Here is a 24453-nt window from a genome sequence, read left to right as displayed (position 1 = left end):
TTTCAGGGTTAATTATTGTGATCTACCGATTGCAACAAAAAATAATGGGAAATCTCAGTAGACTGATGCCATTTCACGCTGTTCAGCCTTATAATCTTAAAATGTGAGCAAAATCACCTGTCTTGTCATCACTTTAGACATTATGCTAGAGAATAATCTGTTCTGACGGTCAGCTACAGATGTGAAGAAATGGCGGAAGAAAGTAGTTCCTCGTACAAAAGGATTTTTGAGTCAGCGTCAATAGCCTAGTGGTATTGTGCGCCGACATATAGCACTGTGCTCATGGCGACCCGAGTTCGATTCCCGGCTCGAGGTCCTTTGCTGACCCTTCCCCTCTCTCTGTTCCCAAAGCTTTCCTGTCTGAAATCTCTACTTGTCCTATCATAATAAAGGTGAAAAACCCCAAAAAATGTATTATAAAAAAAGGATGTTTGAGAGTCTCCGTGTTTCATTTCTTTATTATATACACACGATTATGCCCTCGAGTTGTTGTATAAATGCAATATCACCCTTGTAGCAGTGTGAAATGGCTGTATGGTGGGACACTAAGGCGCACGTCTCCCACCAGTGCCCATATACAGCCATATCACACTGCTACTCATGTGATATTGCTCATATGTGAAGGCCTTATTATTACAGATATAAATTGTATTAAAAAAAAGTACCTGCTCTGTCAAAACTTACCTAAATACCTAAAATATTCATCCAGGCCACTCCAGAAGTTTCTCTCAATGAAGCCCTTAACTAATCCCCACGGCTGCTTCCTGTAGCGCAGTTCAGCTGACACTCTTTAGGATCAATTCAAGAAAAACAAAAATTGCATTTTATTACTCGAACAGGAAATAAAAGGTTATCTCATAAAAAACGGTTTTAAAGAGGACCTATTATTCCCCTTTTTACAAGATGTGAAATAAGTCTCTGATGTCCCTAGAGTGTGCATGTGAAGTTTCAGCTTAATATACCCCATGAATAATGTTTTATAATCTTTGAAACTGACCCTTTTACGCTTTGATCCTGATTGTGCCACTTTGGTGACTGTCGCTTTAAATTCAAATGAGATTGTGCTGCCAGACCTCTTATCAAAAGTGTGAGCAAGCTGGTAGATTCAAAAACAAGACCAACATGCTATGGTAATGAGAAAGAGATCATCACTAATGGGCAGGGGTTTCCCCCTCTATTGACACAAAGGGAGAATGTCAAGAGAATGTCAATCAAAGTGTTTCTGCAGCCTGTTTTTTTCAAGTGTGATTATAAACAATAAAGTGAATAAATGTTTACCATAAGAAGCTGGTTATATTTACAGACTGTCATCCCACAACTGTGTTTAAACCAAGCGACAACCTCCCGCTCTGCCTTGTGAAGCTAATATGGAAATAACTGAAACTGCAATTCATCGAAATTGCGCTAGTCCTGACTCCATAATAGAGCAATTTCTTTTACCATATCTATAAATGTATTTGTTTTATTTAAGATCATTTATATTTTTATTAGAACTTGAATGCACTCCAGAATCTGATAGATTGATTAGCTGTAGGCTCTTGAACAGTAATCTGACACGTTGTCATACCGTGTTGTGCCTGAATTTCATCAATAGCCTTGCATTTACTAACACAGACTATTTCTGAAGTTTTTGAAGTAATTAGCGTTTTCTTCCTGTTGAAAAATGTCATAAGGACAATGCTTAGAGGCTCAATATATTACAGCAGTGTTTTTAAAAGACTAAACACTTTATTGATATAGTGTACAGCCAAGCACATGTGGTCAGAACACAAACGAGTCGCAGGTAATGAAGTATTAAGCGTTTCTCCTAAAGAAAAGCCCGTCTAAGCAAAATGCTAGCAGGCATCTGTAGCTCTGTCTCTTTGCCCTTATTTGGAGCTATGACGTGCAAACAAAATGGTGCAGGTTAGCCACGCCTACTTGTAGCTTAATTTGCGCTCTTCAGAAATCTATGGGTGACATCACGGATACTTCGTCCATATCTTTTACAGTCTATGGTTTAAACCCCTTATAAAAGTGATTTTTGCATAATAGGTCCCCTTTATTGATGTTTACCAGATAAAAACAGAGTGGAAGCTTTACCTCAGGCGGCACTTGTTCCTTGCGACTCTAGTAAGCATGTAGCGGTTGAGCGTATAAAAATAGTCGTGATACGGGACATCGTGAGCAATGACCTCAGCGTCAATGATGTAGCACTCGCTCACTTGACTGGCCTTGTGCAAAGTCTGGAAAAACCCCCAAAAGTAAGTACAGCTTTTCATAGGATTGTGATAAAGATAAAAACTGCATTTAACAAATGTCCTGTGTGCTCTGTAATCTAATGGACGCCTTCTTTTGAGCTCACCTGCGTCTCTGTTACTGTGGCTGTTTTTGGGGCCAGTGGGTTGGAGAGGGAGATGGTGTACATGATCTCTCTAGTCTGGTTACCAGTGTCCTCTTTCTTCCATGGGTGATACACCACATCTGCACAGACAGACAGACAGACATATGGTATTTTAATAATAGCTAGACTGACAGAGAGCAATAAATAGGTATACAGAAAGAATAATAGATAGAATGAAAGAATGATAGATAGATAGATAGATAGATAGATAGATAGATAGATAGATAGATAGATAGATAGATAGATAGATAGATAGATAGATAGATAGATAGATAGATAGATAGATAGATAGATAGATAGATAGATAGATAGATAGATAGATAGATAGACAGAATGATAGATAGATAGATAGATAGATAGATAGATAGATAGATAGATAGATAGATAGATAGATAGATAGATAGATAGATAGATAGATAGATAGATAGATAGATAGATAGATAGATAGATAGATAGATAGATAGATAGATAGATAGATAGATAGATAGATAGATAGATAGATAGATAGATAGATAGATAGATAGATAGATATAAGACAGACAGAAAGATGAACAGACAGACAGACAGACAGATAACCTGAGAAGCGTCTCTGCTCCAGAAACTCCCTCATGAACTGTGATTCAGTGAACAGGATGTCGTGCAGTTTATCCACACTGAACTTATACACTTCATTAATGTACAATTTCCCATTCAGATCTTCCTGGAAGGCCTGAACTTCCCCAGCTGAGAACACACACACAATCACACAAAATCAGAAGAGCCATGTGTCAGAGCACCTGTGGTTAGTGGTGGAAAGAGTACTGAAAAATCATACTAAAGTAAAAGTACCATTACTTGCCTAAAAATGTAGAGTGAGTAGAGTAAAAGTACTTTGTTGTAAATATTACTATGAGTAAAAAGTAGACCTTTCAAAAGTACTCAAGAGTAGTGAGTATTGTGTATTACGCTGTAAAAGGCTGATGCATTTACATATAATTTGTGGATGTGTGTAAACGTAACATTCTGTAGTGCATTTAGTTGTTGCCCAGCAGGCACACAATGTCACACGACGCTTATATTAGGTTAGATTTAGGTCGTAACATCAGGTGACTAAAATTCAATGTCTAGCCAGCCTCTAAGGACAATGTTATTTTGATGTCCAATAACGATGATGTCAAATGATGTTGATATTTGGTTGATTTTAGGTTGTGTTAGAAAGTGACCAAAATCCAACATTGAGTCAACATCTTAAACCAACATCATATTAACGTCAAATACTGACATTTATTCGTCAAGTAAGGCAACCAAAATCCAACATCTGGTAGATGTCATTACGGTAGCGTCCACACAACGTCAAGCTACAACATCATTAGACGTTGATATTTGGTTGATTTTAGGTTGGATGTTTTCTTATCCCCATTCACAAGAAATAATAAAGTAGTGACTGCAGGTTGAAGGAAAGTAGTGGAGTAAAAGTAATAATACTGCACTAAAAATGTACTCCAAGGAAAGTAAAAGTACAATTCCTGAGAAAAACTACTCAATTACAGTAGTTTGAGTATTTGTAATTTGTTACTTTACACCACTGCCTGTGATACAGTATATCTACAAATGGGTTTAGCTCAGTTGAAGGAGAGCACACTCAATCACTCACCCTCATCGTGTGTTTCTGAGGAGTCGCTGAGTTCAGTGGGGAGATCCTCATTATCATTGAAATCAAGCGAGGGTGAGGGGACGGGGACATGGGCGGAGCCACCAGTCTCTGACAGCTTATTATCAGGTAAGGTCAGGGGCAGGAGGTCTTCTGGGATGCAGTTAGTAAAGTCCTCCACTGGGGGCACATCAAACTACACAGAAAGAGACATATTGAATAAATCTCATCAGAACAACCCAATCAAATGAGTTTCCAAAGCTAACATGCTTAATCTCATTTAGAAATCTTTGGCTAGAAACCTTCCTAAAAGTGAACGTTCTTTCTTTCTTTCTTTCTTTCTTTCTTTCTTTCTTTCTTTCTTTCTTTCTTTCTTTCTTTCTTTCTTTCTTTCTTTCTTTCTTTCTTTCTTTCTTTCTTTCTTTCTGTCTGTCTGTCTGTCTGTCTGTCTGTCTTTCTACAGTATCTATCTATCTGTCCGTCCGTCCGTCCGTCCATCCATCCATCCATCCATCCATCCATCCATCCATCTATCTATCTGTCTGTCTGTCTGTCTGTCTGTCTGTCTGTCTGTCTGTCTGTCTGTCTGTCTGTCTGTCCGTCCGTCCGTCCGTCCGTCCGTCTGTCTGTCCGTCTGTCCGTCTATCTCTCGTTCTATCTCCATCCATCCATCCATCCATCCATCCATCCATCCATCCATCCATCCATCCATCTATCTATCTATCTATCTATCTATCTATCTATCTATCTATCTATCTATCTATCTATCTATCTATCTATCTATCTATCTATCCGTCCTAAAGACAGACACACAGACAGACAGACAGACAGACAGACAGATAGATATAAATAAAAGACAGACAGACAGGGTTTCTATCACCTGTTCACAAAAGAAGATATTTTGAAAAAAGTTAAAAACAATTGACTTCCATAGTGGGAAAACAAATATTTTGGAAGTTATTGGTTACAGGTTTCCAGCTTTCTTAAAAATATCTTCTTTTGTGTTCAACAGAAAAAAGAACGTCAAACAGGTTTGGAACAAAGGAATATTGATGTATTTTGGGTGAACTATGACTTTAAATGTAGATATAAATGCATAGTTTACAAACAATAGAGATTTAAAATGGGTCAATTAAGTCAAAATTGAAGTTAAAGATGTTTACTTAGAGTTTACTTACAGCTGCGAACAATCTCCTGTCAAGTTTGTTTATAGTTTATAGATCTCAGCGTTTGCATAGGGAGTACCACTGTTTAGTATGTTTATAAACGAAATCCCAGATATGGCCACCTATAACTTACATTGAGCGGAGCATCAGTGCTGTCTGTGGAGTTCAGGCTGCTGTTGGGAAACACCTTCCGGTGGAGCTGGGGACTGATGTCCATCTTGGCATCAGGGGTTTTGGGGCAGTTGTCATTGGCCTCATTGTCTTCAGCAGGAATTTCCTCACAGTACCTGCACCAGGGAGAGGGGCAACAGCTGCAGGTCAAGATTACCAGCTCGGGCAGCAAAAGAGACCCTCTCCAACAGACAACAATGGGATGAACCAATGGACAGTGCGGAGGGAGAATGAAGATGTCTACAAAGTTTAGTTTTTAGCATCGCTACTATTCAACATCACAACATCCTTCATAAATCATTCCAACATGCTGATTTGCTACTCAAGAAAACATTTATTATATTACTAATAATGTAACTAATAATGTTTGATGAATATATTGAGCTGCACTAAGTTCTGCAACATTATAAACATTTACCACCACTTTCAATGCAATGACGCCACCTTTTTTGAACAAAAGTATTAAGAGGGACCTATTATGCCCCTTTTTACAAGATTTAAAATAAGTCTCTGATGTCCCCAGAGTTACTTTAACATTATTTGGTCATTAGTGGATCCAAACAGGTCTTTTTGTGGTAAAACAGGTACTTGAGCAAAGGATCGGCTATTGTTGATGGACTAGAATCTGTTGCACAAAAAACAACACTAATCCTTACAAAACAAAATCCTCTTTCAAGACCAGATATTCATAATATTATAAATGAAAGACTGGTTTCTTCAAAGAGAGGGTGGAGATCTGAACATTACGAATCACCAAAATGATTCACTGGTCATGACGGGGGAAAACTCACCCCATGGTGTTGAAGTCGTCATCAGGTGGTACATAATCCTCATCATCACTGGTCAGACCCAGCTCATTCCCATAACACTGATGGACAAAATGCCACAGCTCTTTGGGACACAATGGCTAGATTTAAAGGGAAAAAAAAGAGAGACATGGAGAATCCTTGTAAAATACATGGTCACCGATGATTTCCCAGCAAGCAGTTTTGTATTTAAAAGACATCTAATAGACATCCAAACATACTGTATGTCAAAAATCTGATAGATGTCTAACAATAGTGCAAAAATAGACTAGTTATCAAATAGACAAATACTACTACTACTAATAATAATAATAAATAAGAATATCATTAATAATAAATAATAAGAATAATAAACAACAGCAAAAATATTAATAATGATAAAAAATAATATTAACACCAATAATAATTATAATGATAATAATAAACAATAATATTAATAATAAAATAACAATGATAGAAATAATAATGAACAACAACAACAGTAGTAATAATAAATAAAATATTAATATTAATATTAATAAACAGCAACAAAAATAATACTAACAGCAAAATAAATATTAAAAAAGATAAATAAAAAAACACCAATACTACTACTACTACTAATAATAATGAAAACTATAATATAAATTATATATTATAATAATATTATTAATCAAATAATAATAACAACAACAACAACAATAAAAATAACATTAATAACGATTAATAATAATAATATTAATATTATTAATAATACAAAAATATATATAATAATAATAATTCCAAGTGATGGGTTGCGTGCGGAAGAGCATGTGCTGCGTAAAACATATGCTGTATAAGTTCATTCCGCTGTGGCAACCCCAGACTAATAAAGGGACTAAGCTGAAAAGAAAAAGAATGAATTAATGAAAAATAATAAAAAACAACAGCCAAATAAATATTAATAATGCTAAATAATATTAAAAACGCTAAATAATAATAACAACAATAATAATAATAATAATAATAATAATTCAATAACAATAATTAACGGCAACAGTAATAATAATAAATAAAATTATTATTATAATATTAATAATAATAACAATAGCAATAAACAGCAACAAAAATAATATTAATAATAATAAATAATAATAACACCAATAATAATAATAATAATAATAATAATAATAATAATAATAATTAACAACAACAGTAATAATAATTAATAATAATAATATTAACAATAATAATAATAATAAACAATAAACAAACAAAAATAAACAAACAAACAAATAAATAAATAATAAATAAATAAATAAATAAATAAATAAATAAATAAATAAATAAATAAATAAATAGACTTCACACGTGTAGTCATTAATTCTTGTTTTGTTTGTTTCAGCCAAGTAATCTACTGTATGTTCATGTCTATTAGATGTCTTGTAAACACAGATTATTATATATTTGTTTATAACAGTTACAGTAATAACAGTGCCACATTTTTTCCAACCTTGTCCAGCAGAGCATTTTGCCAAAGCCTGAACATCATCATGTAAGTCCGATCTCTCGCCCCGAATGAGGTAAAAAAGTGCTGGGGAAAAATATGACAACGTTTGGTGTGTAGGTTTGGCACTCTAGTGATATGCACAAAGTCAAGAGCTTGTGTTTACCTTTTCATTGTCCGTGCACAGCTGGATTGCATTGGGAATGAGTCTAGCTGTCTTCTCCTTCGTCATGGAGCAAACATCTTTCAACCTCACCGTCAGCTAAAATGCACAAAAACAGACTGTAAGTGGACTGAATGCCACTCTCCAGAGCTAAATTGACAAACTAAAACTCGATCTTTAAAAGAGGGTGGGAAATGAAAAGACTTTCGTGTGGAATCAGTCGTTTCACACTGCATTGCAAAAATAATGCATGAGAGACTGATCTCATATCAGAGGTTGAATTATACATCAACTCACCAGCGTTTCCCAGCGAAATATGTTGCTATAAAAACAGATCCAGTTTTCAGAGAGGTAGAGGCGACCCTGCAGGAGGATATCTCTCTGCAGGGCACAGGAGTAGTCTGTAAGGAAAGGTCAAAGGTCATTGATGTAACGATACATCTGCCAGTTTCAAACATTAGTTTTTTCCCCAATTAAATATATAATAGACAATGACGAGTTTGAGCTTTTCTTTTTTGCAATTTTCCCTTGTAACCAGCAGATGTTCTCAATTGCTGTACAGTGAATCCCGCTCGTGTAATCTATCTAATCCGCTTAAGTGTGACATCACGCGAAGCAGCTTCCGGATCCAAGCAATCTATCAAACTGTATGGAGAGGCTCAACAAATGGTAATAATAAACATTTCCAATGCGCTGTAACATTTTCAAAAAACATGGCTCACCGGCCACTTTATTAGGTACACCTGTCAACCTGCTTGTTAACGCACATTTCTAATCAGCTAATCACATGGCAGCAACTCAATGCACTTAGACATGGTCAAGTCGATCTGCTGCAGTTCAAACCGAGCATCAGAACGGGGAAGAAAGGGGATTTAAGTCACTTTGAAGGTGGCATGGTTGTTGGTGCCAGACGGGCTGGTCTGAGTATTTCAGAAACTGCTGATCTACTGGGATTTTCATGCACAACCCTCTCTAGGGTTTACAGAGAATGGTCCACATCGTCTCATGGCTACATACAGCAGGATCACATGCCATGTCATAAAGCGCGAATCATCTCTGACGAATCTTCTTGAACATGACAATGAGTTCACTGTACTCAAATGGCCTCCACAGTCACCAGATCTCAATGCAATAGAGCACCTTTGGGATGTGGTGGAATGGGAGATTCACATCATGGATGTGCAGCCGACAAATCTGCAGCAACTGCGTGATGCTTTCATGTCAATATGGAGCAAAATCTCTGAAGAATATTTCCAGTACCAGTGTCGAAGGATTAAAGGCAAAAGGCATAAATTGGCTGGTGAGTGTATATAACCATGCCTAATATTAGATGGGTTAAAATACTGATGTCTGTGATGCAGCAAGATCCAGAGACTGTTGTGTATACCATGATTTTATATGTTAATGTTTATATACTGATGTGTTATATGACTGAAAAAGGATCATAAATTAATATTTTCTCAATTCAACCGAGTAACGGCTTAAACCCGAAAACATTATTCCATACTTCACGACTTGGCAAGCAGATTAAACAGGGCTTTTAGCTATCGCAGTCAGTTTAATGGAATAAAAACAACACAAATTATTTTCCCTAAAAGTTTCAAAGGAATCAACACAAAGATGTTGGACCTAGAACTGATACCTGAGGCACTATTATTTTTATACTTCAATTTACTAACCTGCCTTACATTGCTTCCATGTATATTTATCACGATTTCCCATGGTATAACCAATTGTTTTCAAGATTTATTTATTACCTAATAATTACTCACATCATTATATTTAAATCATTTTTAAAAAGAGTGCTTAACATCAAGCTGTGTTCTTCTCTCCAATGCCATCTGTAGCTTTAAACCCCATACATTTCAATGGATTCTGACTGGCTGCCAGTGTTTTAACATTTATTAGCTGAGAAAAAAAAATCAATCTGATCCCACTGATACTGTTTCTCTACATATTTATCGTTATAACTGTGGTCTGATCACTGCTGTTGTTTTACATTCAGAATGATTTTTATAACAAGTCTTTAGGGTTATCTTTATCGTCATCTTTACATTTATCTTGGTGTGAATGCTCTTTATGTCTCTATTTATTGCAGGCTCAAATTGACTCAAAATCATTTCAGATGTTTTGTGAATGCATGCTAGACAACTGAACACTACCTTTTGGTCAAACACACATATACATCATTTTGTATAAATGTTGAGAAAATTATATTTACTCTATTAAAGTATGTAAATGTAATGTAAAAATACAGTAATTTACTGTAATACTCACCCACAATGAGGCGCTCTGTGTCGGGCAGCTGCTTAAAGAGCTTCCTGAAGTCTTCATTTCGCTGCTTGTATGTGGGGCTCAAAACCTGAGAGAGAGAGAGAGAGAATAAGAGCAGCCTGATGAACATACTGTACATACAGTCACACGCATCTAAACAGACAGTCAAAACACAAGATACAAAGACCACATAGAGCAGGGGTGTCCAAACTCGGTCCTGGAGGGCCGGTGTCCTGCAGATTTTAGCTCCAACTTGCCTCAACACACCTGCACGGATGTTTCTAGAAAGCCTAGTAAGTGCTTGATTAGCTAGCCCAGGTGTGTCTGATTGGGGTTGGAACTAAACTTTGCAGGACACCGGCCCTCCAGGACCGAGCTTGGACATGCCTGACATAGAGTGTTTATTCGTGACAAACTACAGTACAAAACGGTCATTTGACAAATGTGTGGCATTTGTCTCTTGTTGTATTGTAAAAATATAAGTATGTATTTGTTGAAAGTAACAACAAAACAATAAAAAGTTAAAAGTGACAATAAAAACAAACCATAAAAATGTAATTATGTTGTAAATTATTGTGTGCCTCTTTGTAGAATTTGTCAGCACCATGTCTCCCTTTTAATAGAAACGAATTATTCCACATATGAAAAAGTCCAAATTTATTCACTTAAAAGACTAGTAGAAATCTTGTTTGTATTATGTTGTGTTGGTTTTTCAATTGAGGAAAAAATCGTAATAATAATAATAATTCCTTACATTTATATAGCGCTTTTCTGGACACTCAAAGCTCTTTACACAATTTTTGGGGGGGGAAATCTCCTCATCCACCACTAGTGTGAATCATCCACTTGGATGATGCGACGGCAGCCATATTGCGCCAGACCAGTGGTGTAGTCCTTGCTATGCGCACGTATACTCAGTATGCCTACTTTTTTCCACGAGCTGTTTGGGTATTACCACTTCTGAGGATCAGTAATTGTATATACCCTTGGTATACTCACTTATTTTTCTGATAAAACTTCCCTCATTTTAGTGCATTATTTTAAATTCTTACTTAATGTATATGTGTACATTTTTTTACCCCATTTTTTTTACCCCAATTGGAACTGATCCTGATCCGCCCTAAAATGAAAATCTTAAAATCGTCCCCTGTAAAACAGTATATTTCACATTTGTCTTAATCGTGCCTACCGCTACAGGGAACGACACTATATATAACACTAAAAATGATGAGGCAAAGACTACTCATTAATCGCATAACAATATGCAATTTAAAAGGGTAACTACTAGTATATAATAGCGACAACAGAAGACAGACTCCTAATAGTTTGGTTTAAAACAAGCATGCACGAATGTGACAATCAAAAATAATGGCTGATTGATTTTAAGCCCATTATTAATTCTGTTTATTTACTTGAGTAAATGTTTGTACAGGAACCTATTAAATGTAAAGTAATAAGCCAGTAAAGAAGGTAGGTTAAAAAGCTGTCTTTCCATGTGTGTTTATATATATATATATATATATATATATATATATATATATATATATATATATATATATATATATAGCTAATAAATCATAGAAACATTGACTTTAGTTGTTTCTTTGCCTACTTTCATTTAAAATTTGGGTCGGGTGTTATAGTACACCACCTTTTTTTTTTAGGACTACACCACTGCGCCAGACCGCACACCACAGACTGGCTGATAGGTGGAGATGAGACAGAGTGATGAAGCCAATTATGATATGGGCATGGTTAGGAGGCCATGATGGACAGAGGCCAGTGGACCGGGATTAAACCCCTACTCTTTCTTCGAAGGAGAGTCAAGACCTCGGTTTAACATCTCATCCAAAACACGGCACTCACTGACAGTATAGTATCCCCTTCACTATACTGAGGCATTAGGACTAAACTACAGGTTGAGCACCGCCTGCTGGCCTCACTAACACCACTTCTGGCAGCAACCTAGCTTTCCCATGTGGTCTCCCATGCAGGTACTGACCAGGTGCAGCTCTGCTTAGCTTAGCCGGCTGAAATGTCAACCCGGTTAGATATTTTCAATTTAAAATGTCACTTTTTATTTTATTTACTGTCAGGGTTCTGCCACTCTGGTCTTGTTAATTCTTGTTTTGTGGCAGAGTCCGGACACTAGCTCTGTTTTGTCCTGTCCTGCTAGTGCTCGGCTCGAGTTTTCTTGGGTCGAGTACTTTTGTCATTGTCTGGGTGCGCGTCGTCATAGGTGCGCGCGGACCGTGTGTGCTCCCGCTTGATGCAAGCGCGCGGGGTCTGCGCGTCCTTGGGATTTGTGTTTGTGGTGTTTCGTCAGAATCGCGCTGTTTCATTCTCAGCGTCCCCGTCTAGTTGGTTTCGGTTTTGGTTGGCGCTGAGATGAAACGCGCGTTGCATTTATGTGAGCGCACGGTAAGGTGTTTTCACTTATCGTGTGCTCGTGTCTTGCGTCTGTCAAAGCACGTGGCTCTGTGTTTACATTGGTCACGTGCTTTTGTTGTGTGCTTCAATGTTGTTTGTCTTGTCATACGAACACGCGGTTAATGAGTTCTCTCATTGGCTGCCTGTTCTAGTCTTGTTTTATGTGAGCACCTGGCTTGTGTTGTCTCCTTGTGTCAGGTGCTCTCCCGTCTATCGTCTAGTCCCACCCTCCTTGTTAACCGATTATTAGTTAATTATGTTCATCTGTTTGTGTGTTTTACTCCTGCCTATATTCTCCTCATGTCTGCTGTCCTGTGCCAGTTCGTCGTCGATATTTTCCAGTCCTGAGTGTTCCAGCCCTGATCCCTGCCAGCCTGCCCAGTCTTGTTTGTTTATTGATTTCATTGGTGTTTTCCCCCTTGGGGTAGTTTACTTTACTATTTATTTTTGTTTTAGTTTAATAAAACCCATATAATTTCTGCACTTGAGTCCTTGCTTCCTTTTTCCCCTTACCGACCGTGACATTTACACTGTAACATGTACTGTATATCTACATAAATATATAGGAATCAAAGGCTTTAGCTTTGCATGATGTGGTTTACTGACATAAAATAATAATAATAAAGTCATATTTTCAATATTCAGTCATGAACGATCTACACAACCGAACGCATTTAAAAGCACTCGCCCATATTAAAAAAATGTCAGCTATTCTAAGCAATATATCCTTGATACTATAATATTTAATGTAATAAATATCCACATGTTCAATTTGGCCTTTAGCACAGCAAATATTTGTATTTATTTTATTTTTTAGCTCTATTTAAACATTTTCAATATATTTATTTATATATTGTTTTGCATGCTATTGTTTTTATCTCAATGCAAAAAAAAGCTTTTCTTACTTAGACTTTTTGGCTTGTTTATAGTCCAAATATCTAAAAATTCTTAAATCAATAAGCATTTTCTAGAAAAGCAAAACATATTCTCTTGTTTTCAGAAATACTACATCAAAATTGAGTGAGTTTTTTTCTTAAAACATGCTAAATAATATTCCAATGGGGTGAGCAGATCTTATGTCAAAACAAAAAACAAGATAATTTTGCTTTGATTGTGGCATATAACTTCTGTAAACAAGATAATATTTTTTACATGTCTAGAAAATGAGTGTGTAAACAACTAAGCTTGTATGGCACGTTAATTAAAATATAACTAATTGATTATTAGATATAACTATTGGACTAATTGGAAAATATAACTAACAAATCCTTAGCATTTAACTGTGTATAAATCTGAAATGTCATTCATGAATAAAATAAAGTTGCAAGTAATATAGCTCTGCATATAAAAAAAATACAATCCTGACCAAATCAGTAAAATACTGCCAGAAGCTGAGAAGCTCATCATCTAATATACCCAAACCAAAACCAAATGAGGGTAACGCCCCCCTTTTGTATTCCTCTCTGATTGGTTGCTTACAGCAGGAACTCTCTCGGAATCCCAGACCCAATCTGTCCAATCACACAAGGCAATTTCAGACTCTTGAACCGCCTCCCAATCATACAGCCAATCAGACTCAGCATCAAAGCTGAGGACTTCCATCTCTCCTGTCCGTTTGGGGAGAAATTCACACTTATTGTGTCAGCTCCTGACGGTGGTGCAGTCCTTTCCAGCACAGCTTCATCAGGCCACGCTCAGAAACGACCTGGAGTAACCTCTGCAGCAGTGCTCTGGCATTCCCCGTTTAACTGAGTATCAGCAGCTAAACAACGAGCAAACAGTCCTCCAAGCAAGAAGAGAAGAACTTCTCACACACATCGCTCGTGACAGCAAAAAAAAAAGCTTGTTTTGATCAGGAAATGAACCAATTTTTAACAAGACACAAAGGACAGCTGGTGGTGCTTTCTGAAAGCTGTGATAGTCGAAGTCCAGTGGAATAGCTCACTGTTTTGGGATTTTAATGCAGATTGGAGATGTTCCCGGCAGCTCTTCTTGTTTTAGCATGTAAAATGACACAATCCAGTCAATAAGGCTTGAGTGTTGCCACTTCACAACTTTTTCAGATCCAACACCTCATGGTGGTTTTCAAATATGGTAATCTGTACCTGCAAATCCCAAATGTCTTAAAAGAAAGATGATGTGGTCCCAGAAAAATCCAGAAGCAAATATATTTGATATAAATCCAAAAGCAGATTTTTTTAATCTCTCAAGGAACCCCTACGAAGGAAAAAAAGACTCTTGTGGATAAAAACACTGAGCAAAAATCAGTTTTTTCTCTTCAGACAAACAAAAAAAGTTTCTTCATCATGTATAAAAATAGTAAAAATTGCATGCATTCATATCCTTGCAAGCCTACGATGAGATCATCAACTGAGAGTGACTTCTGACTAAATAATCCCACAGAGGATGCAAAGTTTCTCGCATTTAATCTCACATAGAGAGCATCTTCAGCTTTACTACGGCAGGAAAGAGTTCTCACTGAGACCTTCTACAAAACAACACTGCCAAGAGGAGTGGGAGGGGCCTCGGAGAATGTTTGTATGTGAGAAAGGAGAATGGGGGTGGAGCCAGCAAACCTGACCAATAAAATGCAAAGCAGAGGAGAGAGGAGGGGCTGTGCCAGATGTAGTGAAGTCGATCCTTGAGGCTGTACATTTTTCTCACTCATGATCCAACAGCAAGATTTAGAAGCTTCTCCTAGGACTGTCATTGTGAGCACTCCCATCCCATGTCTAAATACATTCAATGGTTTCTCAGAAATGTGCCAGAAGACTTTTTACTGCCCGCTGCTTTAGATCCTCGAAAAATGTTTTCATTTTATCGTGAAACCCCTAAAAATGTAGCTTTTCTTGGGTTTCCTGAGGTGGGAGAACGAGATCACAGTGGGAGGTGGAGAAAAATAGAGGATAGAGAGATAAAACGAGTTTTGAGAGAGAATCACAGAGGCCCCCATTGTGCTCCAGTCATTTTATGGTGTTAGTGTTGAGGCAGAGCCAAGGACAACGCCTCGGTCTTCCTCCTCTCCCCCGTTCCTCGCACTCGCACGGGGTGAACGAACTCTAGTGAACTTCCTGCACTGAAGGAAGGGGGGCCATTTTGAGGGGATGCCAAATGGGTGAATCATCTCTCTCTCTAGCCTTTCTACCAATCTACTCTCAAGAAAAGAAAAGGTGTACACATTAAACCGCACTCACTCAATTAAAAATGTCATCTATTCTAAGTATATTACTATACCTAATGATTTTGATTAGACACCAAATTACTGTCTTAAAATAAAATATAATTATTTCAAGACATAGTAATTTTTACTGCATATTTTATTCATTCATTCATTCGTTTTCCTTCGGCTTAGTCCCTTATTTATCAGGGGATACCACAGCGGAATGAACCGCTGACTATTCTGGCATATGTTTTAAGCAGCGGATGCCCTTCCAGCTGCAACACAGTACTTGGAAACACCCATACACATACACACACTAGTATGGACAATTTAGCTTACCCAATTTACCAATAGCGTTTGTCTTTGGACTGTGGGGGAAACTGGAGCACTCGAAGGAAACCCACGCCAACACGGAAAGAACGCGCACACGCACACACGCGCGCACGCACGCACACGCACACGCACACACACACACACACACACACACACACACACACACACACACACACACACACGTTGCATAATAATGTGCTCTTTTTATTATATATATATATATATATAAATAATCTCAAGAGCCATTGGACTCAAAATCCTGGAGGGACTGAATAGGGTGTCGATGAAGATGCTTGACCTGCTCTGTAGTAACACATGGGATGTGATTATTTACAGTCTTGTCTAGTGGCATTTACAGTCCTCCTTCATGGTTTGAGAGTACATTTACATCTGAGCGCATGAACCTGCAGTTGTATGCCCACCCAGGAGAAACAAAACAGAAAAAGTCCGATGGTTTCTGATAAGCTCACACTTGGAAAGAGTCCCGGAATCATTGTTTCCTGCTGGTCCTTATAAACAGGGGCCATTATCTGCACACAGATGCTGGTTTTTACTTCAAACATCCTGTTTTCCTCTGTTTATGGTGACATGGAGAAGTGTCATGCCAAAGTCTATAGATACACAAAGACGGCTCACTTGAATTACTATGAATGGGGAAAAGTGCAATGCTCTTTATGGCCGCCACAGCAAAAGAAGTCCCACCTTCCTGGTGAAAATAACCAATCATCAGCCTTTATAGCCATTCAGTATTGTGGGAAGGGGTCTCTACAGAATGTTGGTTATGGCAAATGGTCGTTTGGTTACCATTAAAACAGCCGTAAAGAGGATGGTGTCATGCCAATCGTTGCGCAACAGCTTTTTGACATGCCCACCTGGTTGCCAACGATCGCTGTCGCTTTCGTAGACGGAGGTCGCCAGAAGTTGCTTACTCTCTATTGAAATGAACGGTCACTTGTTGCTTTGCCACTGCGAGTCGCTAATAGTGCGAATGAGGCTTAATACAGCTGTTCTGTGTCAAGTAAATCAGTTGACTGTTGAAATTCAAAAATTTTAACCCAAATGGTTGAGTTATTAAATAAATAAACAAATAAAGGTTAAAAATAACCCAACAAAAGCACCAAATATTTACCCCAGCTGGTTGAGTTATTAATAAATAACCCAATAAATGTTAAAAATAACCCAACAAAGCAATAAATATATTTAACTCAACCACTGGGTCAAATAAATAACAACATTTTTTAGAATGTACATAATAATAGATTATGTGAATAAACGGTCAATATGATATAATGACATACTGTTATCAGAATTTGCAAATAACATTCATAAATTACACTCTGAAAGAAGGTAAAACACTGTCCATTACATAAAAACACAGCTCTGCTTATGTGCAAGGGTGAACAAGCTCTTACATTAGATCTTTGAATTGTTCTGAATTAAATGTGGACTCTTTGTTTATACTGTGAGCATCCTGCTTCTTAGTTTTGAGCTTCAGAAAGCCTATATTTCAAGATGAACTTAAGCTTTTCATTACATTTGACAAAAACTAAATTATCTGAGCTATATCCTAGAGACCCAGCCTATTGACTTGTGTCCTCTGTAGTGGACCTTGTGTTTTCATAAATTTTCTTAGATTTTTTTTAGCTACTCCGTCAAGTCCTGTTGTACTGTGCAGAGGACATCCCGGGCTTTCTAGTGATTTGTCATTTGATTGGCTGGCATGCTAGGAACCACTTCTTACACTGCATCCAAAAATGGCCAGCAAACAAGCACATTTTATGGCAATGAGAGAGGTGTGTAAAATGTTGTTTTTAAATGTTTTTTACTATTATTATTATTATTATTATTATTATTATTATTATTATTATTATTATATATATTCATTTATTAAAGTGTCAGGAACAATACATTTAGCTTTCAAAGCTGTTCAATTGTTTGTGTTTCAAAATATCATCCTTTTTTAAATGTTCACTATAGTGGACACCAGGACCATCTTAATGTAATTAATGACTGCATGTTGTAGGAGGCAGAACTGAAGCAGAGAGGATTCTTTATAAGATAGTTGAGGGAGACTCTGACTTAGAGTCTGACAATTACAGAATTAGAGACAGTTAGAGAATGACAATCAGTCTTAAATCATTTATATGTTGAGTTTATTTGGATTAACATCACTTCTTTGTTTTAGTTTTTTCGAGTTTGGCTCTCTTTCATACTAAACTGTTCCAGGAATTTCAATACAAACGGAAGAAATGGCTTTTGTTTTTGTTACATTAATGTTGGATTAATATCCCTTTACAGCCATTTCCCATACAGTTTTGTTGTCTGAGTCTGGCGGTCGTTTCGAACTAAAATGGTCCTGTGGTCCTCTACAGTGGACATGCTGTAAAATTAAAAATAAAAACAAAACGTAAAAACTCTAAATTGTAGAATTTTTTTAACCCAAAATATGCAGGAAATCACACACAAAAAAGAAAAAATAAGACAATGTTTTTTCTTTGGGTCTCAGGAGGATACAGATATTTTAGATGTAGTTCGAGCAGCAGAAGCAGAGCGGCCTGATCCACGATTGAAACAAAAACACAGTTTATTTGAGAAAGAGAGAGAGAGAGAGAGGAGGGAGAGAGAGAGAGTGGAGAGAGAGAGAGAGTGGAGAGAGAGAGAGAGAGAGAGAGAGAGAGAGAGAGAGAACACTGTGGTCTTTGTTCTGCTGTGCACTTTCATTAGAGTGATCCAGAGGTTACGACCGACTCTGAGACACGAGGAAAGCATCACAAAGGCACTTGTAAAATAATGAAACACACCATTGAGCTGGCTCAAAAACAAATGCTGGAAATGAAATGTCGGGTCAAACAGCTTTACACAGAAAGAGGAAATCATATCCAACTTGAACTCTCTGTGAAGGCATGATTTAGCTACAACAAGAGATCCACATGACCCCCGTGTTGGCATGGCTTTGCTCTGCTTTCCCCCACAGCCCAAAGAGATGCGGTACAGGTGAATTGAATAAACTAAATTGGCCATAGTGTATGTGTGTGAATGTAACAGTGTATGGGTGTTTCCAAGTGCTGGGCTGCTACTGGAAGGGCATCTGCTGTGTCAAACATATGCTGGATAAGTTGGCGGTTCATTCCGCTGTGGCGACCCCTGATGAATAAAGGGACTAAGCCGAAGAAAAATGAATGAAGACATCCACATGACGGAGTGTGCGATGATGTTTACATGTTTGTGTTATTCTCATCATACAACAACTGGCATCTGTTCTTCATATCACTCTTAAAGGAACACTGTCATTTTAGCCACTAGAGGGTGTGTATTCACAACAAATAAAAGCTAGTTTGATTGCATGCGCGACTAGTTCAGTAGTTTGTATTTGTGTGTAATAAGATGCTTGAACATTTTGAGTTTACTTGCTTCATTCGCACGTCAAACTCACTTCATTTGTGTTTGAAATTCACTTCACAATAGATCAGCACCATGGGAAGGGTGTCTGTCTGCCTGGCGACTTTAGTATCATTGCAAAACGGCCTAAATGGATTTTATTGAGAGAGTAGATGCACTTTATGTGCTTTAGGAAGGCTGAGAAATGGCGTAGTATCGTTAATCAAGTCCTCCAGAAGCTGCGCCTGGATAAAGACCACTGTTAGCAGTAATTCCAACTAGGGTTGCACGATACTGGAATTCGGTACGAATCAATACTAAAATTTTAAAAACGTCCATTTCCCGCTAACATTTGAGCGCGTTCCTAACCCTCTATGGGACTAATTATGAAATCACGTCTTAAAAAAATCACTACTATTTATTTCTAGAGTATTTAAGGCTAAAGTTATTTTCCATCATTTGTTTTGTACATCAGACCTTTGACCTTTCTTTTAATTTTTGCAAACTTGTCTGAAACTTCACACATTCAAATATATTTTCTCTCTCTAGAAAGAATCAATCAATGTCTTAGTGTTTCAGAAACATGTCCAAAACTTAATCTATATAACATTTCTTTATATACCACTAAATTTGTTTTAGAACTTATGTAAAATTTCCTTAAACTCGAGACAGATTGAAAGACATTTTAACTCTATGGAAAATAATGCAAACAATGCCTTATGGCTTGTTTCCACTGACTGGTACGGTACGGTTCGGTACGGTACGGGTCACCTTTATCAGGCTTGCGTTTCCACTAACAAGGGTACCCTTTTGGTGGGCGTGGTGTATGACAGAAAGTTTCAGTCGACGTCATTCTCACTCGAGGAAATGTCTACAGTAAAGCTGTACGGGTCACTTACATATCATATGAGAAGTGCTTCTCACAAAACAGATGCTTTACACACATAAATATTTGTGTAGAAATGTTTATTACTAACTTTTCACTGAACATGAGTTGATTATAACTGCAGATCAAAGACAGTGCGAAACAGCCTAATGTAACGTCTGTAATTATATTAAGTAACTAAATAAATGAACATATATAAACACATACAGCCCCTTACAGTCTCCGATATGTTACCAACTACAGAAGAACTACATACAGCAGACATTTCGTCCGTATTTAGGTTCAAAACAATACAAAATATAGCCTACAGTCAGTGAAAACCTCTTATCTGTGTCTGTAATCTTCAGCAGCACATGTAGCCTTCATTCCCAGTTCATATTAGTCCAAAGGGTGAAGATAATAAGTTAGTTAATCATGGCATTTTGTTCATGTTTGCTGAGAAATAATGTGCTCCTTTTTTTCCGGCTTCTCCTTTGTTTCTTCACGCTTCACTCTCGCGTTTGTCAGTGTCTGACAGGATCGGGTTTAAAAAGCACGTCAATAATCAAGCGCAGGTTATTATCATCAGCTCAAGCAGTTTGTTATTTCAGATATAATGTTAGACGCGCGCGAGCGCTAGCAAGAAAGCGAAACCGCTCGCGCCTCAGACTGGCTTGTAAAAAACTACGGGGCACAGGGTAAATCTGCTCTTCTTTTTGGCTTTGTGGCTGTCGACAAGGTTTGCTTGAGCCTAGATCGACCATGGCTTGTTATTATATGTATATATAAATCTGCTGTAATGTCTCGGCTCTCGGCTGTGTATTTCAAACATGGCGGGTTTTTTGTTTTCATTCTGGCTTGTTGCGTAAGCGAATGGCGTATCTCTGTAAACCAATAGCGTTCAGCTGCGTGTGTGGCTCCGCCTTTTGGTACCCTTTCTCGTGTTTGGTATCCTTTCGAAAGGGTGCCGAAAAAGTGGTACGGTATGGTTCGGTTCGGTACGCTTTTTGACAGTGGAAACGGCCATAAAAGCGTACCAAACCGAACCGTACCGTACTGTACCACTCAGTGGAAATGGGCCATTAGTGTTTCAGACACAGTTGTCTAACAATGTTTTAGAATTTTAAACAGTATTTAAACGATACAGTTTTGTTCAGTAGTAGTAGCTGTGTTTAATAATGCTAAATATAACACTGTAGTGTAAAAATGTCTTTTCACAAAAAAAGTATGTAAAGTTGTTGTTTTTTTCAAAAAAATAAGTGCAACATTTATTCATTCATTCACTGTCCTTAGTCTCTATTTCAGAGGTTGCCACAGCGGAATGAATCGCCAACTATTCCAGCATATGTTTTACGCAGCAAATGTCCTTGCATCTGCAACCCACTACTGGGAAACACCCATACACACTCATTCACACACAAACACACACACACACACACACACACACACACACACACACACACACACACACACAACATAAAAAATAGAGACTTATAAATAAAGCGGACTTACGTTATACCAGCTTTGGCTTTTCTGCAAGTTTGAAGAATCCAAATTTGATGGTGGGGAAAATAAGAGAGAAAGGAAGAAACATTAGAGTCTTTAAAAGACCTGAGTGATTGAAATATATAACAAAAACTTACATTATACTTGTACACACTTATATATACTGTATATATACACACACACCACAGGGTTTAATTTAAAATCTGCAGATATACCTGTGCGATTTCCATTATAGCACCCACCCATCCATCCATCCGTCCGTCCGTCCATCCATCCATCCATCCATCCATCCATCCATCCATCCATCCATCCATCCATCCATCCATCCATCCATCCATCCATCCATCCATCCATCTATCTATCTATCTATCTATCTATCTATCTATCTATCTATCCATCTATCTATCGATCAGTAAAATATGTCTGATCAGCACAGGTATAAGTGCAATTCATTTGAGTATGTTTGTCATAACAGAAGGGGTTTACAGCACAGCTCTGTTTGTGTATGGGAGTTTTTCCCCCATTAGAACACAGATTCACCATACACAAAGCTCCCACAAGGGGGCGGCAAAATACATTAAATTAAGCCGTTTTTCAGTCAAATATTGCAAAACTGTAATGCACTGTTTGTTAAGAGCTCTATTAAAGCACAACTAACTTAGTAGGGTCTTAACGCTGATTGCGAAAGGTACATACACACAGATTTAAAAGCAGTCTCTGCAAAACTCCTTTTTCTCTGACTCCAAACATCAGCAGAATAGAGAGATTGAGAGCATCAGACAAACACTGGGACTCTACAGCGCTCTCATCTCAAGCTCAAGGGCACAAATATTGATTTCTTACTTTAATCAGGTTTAATCCGTCATACTGGAGAGAAAGTTCATCAGAAAGATGAGGTGTGAGATGAGAAATAGGGGGTTGTAATCTCCACATTTGTCTTTATGAACTAAACTGTGAGCATGTAGTATGTTAAAATTAAACCTTTGTGTGTGTGTGTGTGTGTGTGTGCGTGCGTGTGTGCTTGTGTGTGCGTGTGTGTGTGTGTGTGTGATTCTACATAGTGCTTGGTCTGCATGATTATTTGTTAAAATACTGTGACTCAAACATCCATATATCCTAATCCTAATTGACAATGGTTTGGCCGTCATGTACAGTTAAGATCACACACATTTTGATCTAGTATGTCCTAGGTTAGCAGAGACAGGTGAAGCTGAGGTCAATGGTGTGGGTCACAGGCAGGGTGAAGGTACAGTAATGCAGAAAAGAGTGATGCTTACTTTAGACAGTCTCTTGTGTGACTAGCATGCATGAGAGGAAGAACAGATATCAGAAAACAAACAAAAACAAAACTATGAATAATGTGCAGAGAAATAAATAAATAAATAAAAGCACTGTTGTGCAGAGGAGCTTCCTCATGATGTTCTGTGTTATTCATTCCTAACACGAGGCGCTGATGAGCATGAAATGATTATGCAACCATTACTGACTTTAAATCATTTTTACAGTAAATACAGTACAGGATGATTGTTCAAGCATGTTAAAGAGAACTTTTACCTTTCAGAAGGTTTGCCTTGCAAATGCAATCCTTCAACAGATGTAATGATATGGAAATGAAAGCAATGTCTCTATTGTTTTTTTTTATTAATCTAGCAAGTTGCCTTGCTGTCTACTGTACTTCTATTACTGTACAGCTATTCTTCAAAGGCAGCATTCCTAGGTGCTCAATGTGCTAGTGAGTCTTTGTACTGACTTGTACCTGTATGTAATACTAATACTGGTATTACTACTATACTACTACTACTAATAATAATATTAATAATGATAAAATAATAACAACAACAATAATAAAATAATAATAATAATACTAATAACAACAAGAAACAACAACAATAATAATTTAATAATAATAACAATAACTATAAAATAAAAATAAATAATAATAACTATTTAAAAATAATATTTTATGCACCTTTGTGTAATGATGATACTAATAATAACATACAAAAATAACATTAATAACAACAATAATACGAGTGAAAACTGTGTACTTTTCTGTAATAATAATAATAATAGCAATTTATTATGATATTTTTTGTTTCTTTGTGTAATAATATTAATAATAATAATAATAATAATAATAATAATAATAATAATAATGATAATAATAATGATAATAATAATAATAATAATAATAATAATGATAATAATAATATTAATAATAATAATAATAATGATGATAATAATAATAATGATAATAATAATGATAATAATAATAATAATAATAATAATAATGATAATAATAATATTAATAATAATGATAATAATAATGATAATAATAATAATAATAATAATAATAATAATGATAATAATAATAATTATAATAATAATAATAATAATAATAATAATGATAATAATAATATTAATAATAATGATAATAATAATGATAATAATAATAATAATAATAATAATAATAATAATAATAATAATAATAATAATAATAATAATAATAATGATAATAATAATGATAATAATAATAATAATAATAATGATAATAATAATAATTATAATAATAATATAATAATAATAATAATAATAATGATAATGATAATAATAATAATAATAATAATAATAATAATAATGATAATAATAATATTAATAATAATGATAATAATAATGATAATAATAATAATAATAATAATAATAATAATAATAATGATAATAAT

The 24453-nt window shown here is 36.4% G+C and overlaps 1 protein-coding gene across 2 annotated transcripts in view; it reads right to left on the bottom strand.

Moving 5' to 3' along the window:
- The window catches only part of gramd1ba (GRAM domain containing 1Ba), a 124122-nt gene that overhangs the window by 15639 nt on the left and 84030 nt on the right, over nucleotides 1–24453 (bottom strand). The window contains exons 4-16 of one of the 2 annotated variants that reach the window (XM_056466374.1): nucleotides 23008–23028; nucleotides 21737–21757; nucleotides 10062–10146; nucleotides 8082–8185; nucleotides 7788–7883; nucleotides 7628–7708; nucleotides 6142–6257; nucleotides 5313–5466; nucleotides 4017–4209; nucleotides 2960–3106; nucleotides 2345–2463; nucleotides 2083–2225; nucleotides 685–788 (exon numbers count right to left, since the gene is read on the bottom strand). In XM_056466374.1, coding sequence (XP_056322349.1) covers nucleotides 685–788; nucleotides 2083–2225; nucleotides 2345–2463; nucleotides 2960–3106; nucleotides 4017–4209; nucleotides 5313–5466; nucleotides 6142–6257; nucleotides 7628–7708; nucleotides 7788–7883; nucleotides 8082–8185; nucleotides 10062–10146; nucleotides 21737–21757; nucleotides 23008–23028 — 1384 coding nt within the window. The remainder of the gene's footprint in view (nucleotides 1–684; nucleotides 789–2082; nucleotides 2226–2344; nucleotides 2464–2959; nucleotides 3107–4016; nucleotides 4210–5312; nucleotides 5467–6141; nucleotides 6258–7627; nucleotides 7709–7787; nucleotides 7884–8081; nucleotides 8186–10061; nucleotides 10147–21736; nucleotides 21758–23007; nucleotides 23029–24453) is intronic. The other variant, XM_056466375.1, reaches the window with a different exon arrangement.

This window comes from Danio aesculapii, chromosome 10 (genome assembly GCF_903798145.1).
Source record: "Danio aesculapii chromosome 10, fDanAes4.1, whole genome shotgun sequence".
Classification (NCBI taxonomy): Eukaryota; Metazoa; Chordata; class Actinopteri; order Cypriniformes; family Danionidae; genus Danio; species Danio aesculapii.
This window is presented reverse-complemented; position numbering and strand designations above follow the sequence as displayed.